We start from the raw sequence: 4,062 nt of genomic DNA on the forward strand, positions 1-4,062 counted from the left end.
ATAGTCAAAATTTATCTTATTTAATATTTATTAATTATTATAATAATTAATAAATATTAATAATAAATAAAATAAATTCTAACTGTTTTTAGTTAATATTTTTTTATTATTAAATATTTTTGATATTTTATATAAAATTTATATATAGTTGTTGGATAAAGGAAAAATAAAGAAAAGTCGTAAGCATTTGTTAGCTGCAGTGTATGGGTTTTTGTCTTTTTGATCATATTCGACTCTTTGACCAGATGACAGCCAAGGGAACCACACGATACGATAACGACAAAATTTTTTTCCTTAAGAGAGAGAGAGAGGACAAAAACAAATAGGCATTATTATTAGTATTAACTGCACGTAATAATTAATTGTTCGTTGGACAAGATGGAAAAGATTAATTAGGGCCACACAAATAAGGAGCGAATCCTCACAAAAAAAATGTGATGGTGTGCAATGTTTAATTTAATTATTTATTATTTTTTTAATTTATTTTTAGTTTAACTTATAAAATTAAAAATAAAAGATCATGCTAAATTTTGTCAAATGTTAAAAATTTGGAGAATATTCATCTTTCAAAACCAAATTAGCCTCACTCATTATCATTAATTAATTAATTAATTAATTGCTAATCATTCATCTTCAAGAATATAGTGTCGTTATTCTTCAAACTCTTTTATGAACACAGATACATCAAGAAGAAGAAAATAATAATCACATCAACTACAAATTTTCCTGTACTATCAACATCTTTCTAGTTTTGCTACCTTGCTTTTCGCTCCAAACCAAAGAAATATTGAAATGCAAGTTGAAAAAAAATCAAATAAAATAGGAAAAAGGAAAAAAAAAAAGGAATTGAATTTACAGTTGAAGATCATATATGGTGGAAGACATCAAAATTAGCGGCGGTTAGATCTTCTGAAAGTGAGGTTAACGGATAGGTAGTGAAATGTATGGAAGAAGAAGCAGTATTAGTGTGAGTGTGTTCTTGATCTTCTTCCCACGAAGAACAAGTGGTCTTGTATAAATCCTCACATTTTATAGCACTAAACTGAAAAAACGGTTCCACAAGCTTGTTAGTAATATTTTCAGCGGTAGCGTCCCATGGTGATGATGATGAGAACCCTGTTACTGATGTGTACATGTTTGATGAGCTGTTATTGCTTGAACTCTCCTTATTGCTGTTCATGAATTGATCTGTGACTGACACGTGTCCCCCTTGATCTGAATTGGTTAGACTCGGCATTGAAGAGAATCCTCCTCCACAGTAGTTAGTTACGGCAGTTACCGGCGCTAGGTGATGGTAATTATTGGGCTGATGAGGAAAATCAGCATAGAATGAAGATAGAGGGTCCAAAAATGTTGGCTTATTATTGTTACTCGTCATGAAAATGTCTCTAGAAGCTTCCGTTATGGCATTGCTGTTATCATCGCCGGCGTAGTAACCAGAATCGTTCAGCGATGAGGCCAAGGCCGTTGAGAATGGAATTTGTATCTTGGAATTCTCTGACGGCGTGATGATTTTCTTGCTGCAGCTCTCTTCTTCTTTTTGATCATCAGTTGATAGAGGCTTGTGTGTGGCTGGGTCAATTCCTTGCTTCACTAGCTTCTTCTTCAGACATGAATTCCAGAAGTTCTTTATCTCATTGTCTGTTCTTCCTGGTAACTGCGCTGCTATCTGAGCCCACCTGTATCGTCATACTTTTCAGCACTCGAAAAAGAATAATTGTTGATGATCCTTGCATTTTATAATTACCTGTTTCCAAGGATTTCATGGAGACTGATTATAAGATCCTCCTCCTGCTGAGAGAACATCCCTCTCTTTAAATCCGGCCTCAGATAGTTTATCCATCTTAATCTGCAACTCTTTCCGCATCTTTGCAGCCCTGCAAGTTATTAGGATTTCGTTACTTAAAAGTTTGCTCAGTTATCTTGCTTGCAGACACCAATACATATTGAAAGAAATGAAAGATTAGGTGAATGTTTATTACCAGCTAGTTTTGGAACGGAGCTCCAGCATCCGACACCGAACCTTGTTATGTGATTGAAGAGCTTCTCATCTTCTTCAGGGGACCACAAACCTTTCCTCAGTTTCTGCTTTACACAGCAAGAATGGCGACCCATTTGTGAAAGAACGAACCAACACTACTATATGCTTGTACGGTGTGATGAAAATGCCTATGTTCCTTCTCACTTTGGTTTCCCAAACTCTCAAGTCGTCACTTCCTCTATATAGCCTGAAATATTTACCTGAAATATTTACCAAATTAGTTATTATTAATTATTTTTTAATTATTTATGGTTCATTTAAGAGGTGGAAATGTTATGCTTTTCGGGGGCCCCCGGGGGGGGGGGGGGGGAGGACTAATTAATAGGGGGTAACTATAGAACTAATTGTGTTCATTTAGAGAAGATGAATAAATCATAATAGAAAATCATACTTAGAATTGAAGTTAACAGAGAGAGAGAGAGAGAGAGAGAGAGAGAGAGAGAGAGAGAGAGAGAGAGAGAGAGAGAGAGAGAGAGAGAGAGAGAGAGAGAGAGAGAGAGAGAGAGAGAGAGAGAGAGAGGAGAGAGAGAGAGAGAGAGAGAGAGCAATCAAGTGGGTTTTACGCAAATTCGGTGCTGCTTTTGCATTGAAATTGATTGGTTTTTAAGATATCACTATTTCTAGAAAACATAATTAATTAATTAAAACACTAAAACACACACATATATTTTTTTTATTTAAATTAATATAAATAAAAAAATTTGGATCCTCTAAAGTTTGAATTTCACTTTAGAGAATAAAGTGTGATTTTCTACCTTTGAATAATTTCTCTTTCATATTTATTATTGGTCCCACCTATGAAATCAATGGTGAAAGATCACATTTTACTCTCTAAAGTGAAATTCAAACTTTAGAGGATCCAAATCCTAAATAAAGGTGATCCACTTTATGAACGTGTGCTAATATGGTAGAGAATAGATAACTAATGGAGTCAGGTGTTTCCTCTTTTATTATTAACTGTGTTAATTAAGTAATCACTGCCATATAAAGATGACTATATTCAAAAGGCCTGAATCAGATAATATAGTACGTATTTGATCAATACTTTTAACTATTATTATGATTAATTAAAATGTTAATATTTGTCTCTTTTCGAAATATTTGAGTCTTCCTTCAATCTCTTAGAATATATACTCTTGTCAATAGCTAGGCCAATAATTCTTAGAATAAGAAGAAAGGTTTGTATAGCGGTTTTAGAAACTTGAATTTATTTTTCCCCTTGAAGTCAATTTTTGCGGGGTAGTCCACTGTAGTGTAGAGGAAATGTTATATGTCAAAAAAAAAAAAAATTAAGTCATTTAATTTTTCTCATAATTAAACGTGTTAAAATTCAACTCTCATGAAAATTGAATTTAATTCTAATATTTAAAATAAAAATAATTAAATTAATTTATCTATTATTTTTTTCTAAAATTAATTTTAACTTAAATATGTTTGATTTGAAATTTTATTATATTAGAATTTTACTTAAAATTTAAAATATCTAACATATTTTTATAATTTAATTATTTTTTTAATTTTTTTCACTTACTTTTTTTCAATGTCTCTTATCTTTTAATATACTCTCTCTTCTCTCACCAGTCACCATCTTTATTTTCTTTTCTTTTTATTTTTTCAACTCACTTAATATAATATATACCTAATTTTTAGAAGGTTTATTATATAAATCTAAAAAAAAAATTAACTTATAGATTTTATGTATTTAACTTAGACTAATGACATTAAGCATCCATCAGTCTGCTTTGACAAACCCGTTAAAAGGGAAAAACACGTTACAACTTCTTGAAAACTTCAATTTTTGGTTTGGCTAATTTTCTTCTATGTAAACGCTGAAGTGATTTTATTCACAAAATTAGGGGTGTACATGGCCCGACTCGGTTCGAAGACCCAACCCGACCCCGAACACTTTAGGAGCTAATTTAGTGTGATTTCATCAGGTCTAGGGTCGGATAAGGGTCTAAAAATAGATTCGGTCATTATTTCGGGTCGGGTCTGGTTCATGACTCGGGTCACCCGAACTC

General features: G+C 32.3%; 1 protein-coding gene across 1 annotated transcript; it reads right to left on the reverse strand.

The window, feature by feature from the left end:
* Positions 1-632: 632 nt before the first annotated feature.
* On the reverse strand, positions 633-2,629 carry LOC112722284 (uncharacterized). Its single transcript, XM_025773273.3, has 3 exons — positions 1,983-2,629; positions 1,748-1,877; positions 633-1,679 (listed from the first exon to the last, which is right to left on the reverse strand). Exons 1-3 carry the CDS (start codon positions 2,113-2,115, stop codon positions 866-868), a joined length of 1,077 nt encoding a protein of 358 aa, XP_025629058.1. The 5' UTR covers positions 2,116-2,629; the 3' UTR covers positions 633-865.
* Between the last annotated feature and the right edge of the window lie 1,433 nt (positions 2,630-4,062).

This window comes from Arachis hypogaea, chromosome 11 (assembly GCF_003086295.3).
Source record: "Arachis hypogaea cultivar Tifrunner chromosome 11, arahy.Tifrunner.gnm2.J5K5, whole genome shotgun sequence".
Lineage (NCBI taxonomy): Eukaryota > Viridiplantae > Streptophyta > Magnoliopsida > Fabales > Fabaceae > Arachis > Arachis hypogaea.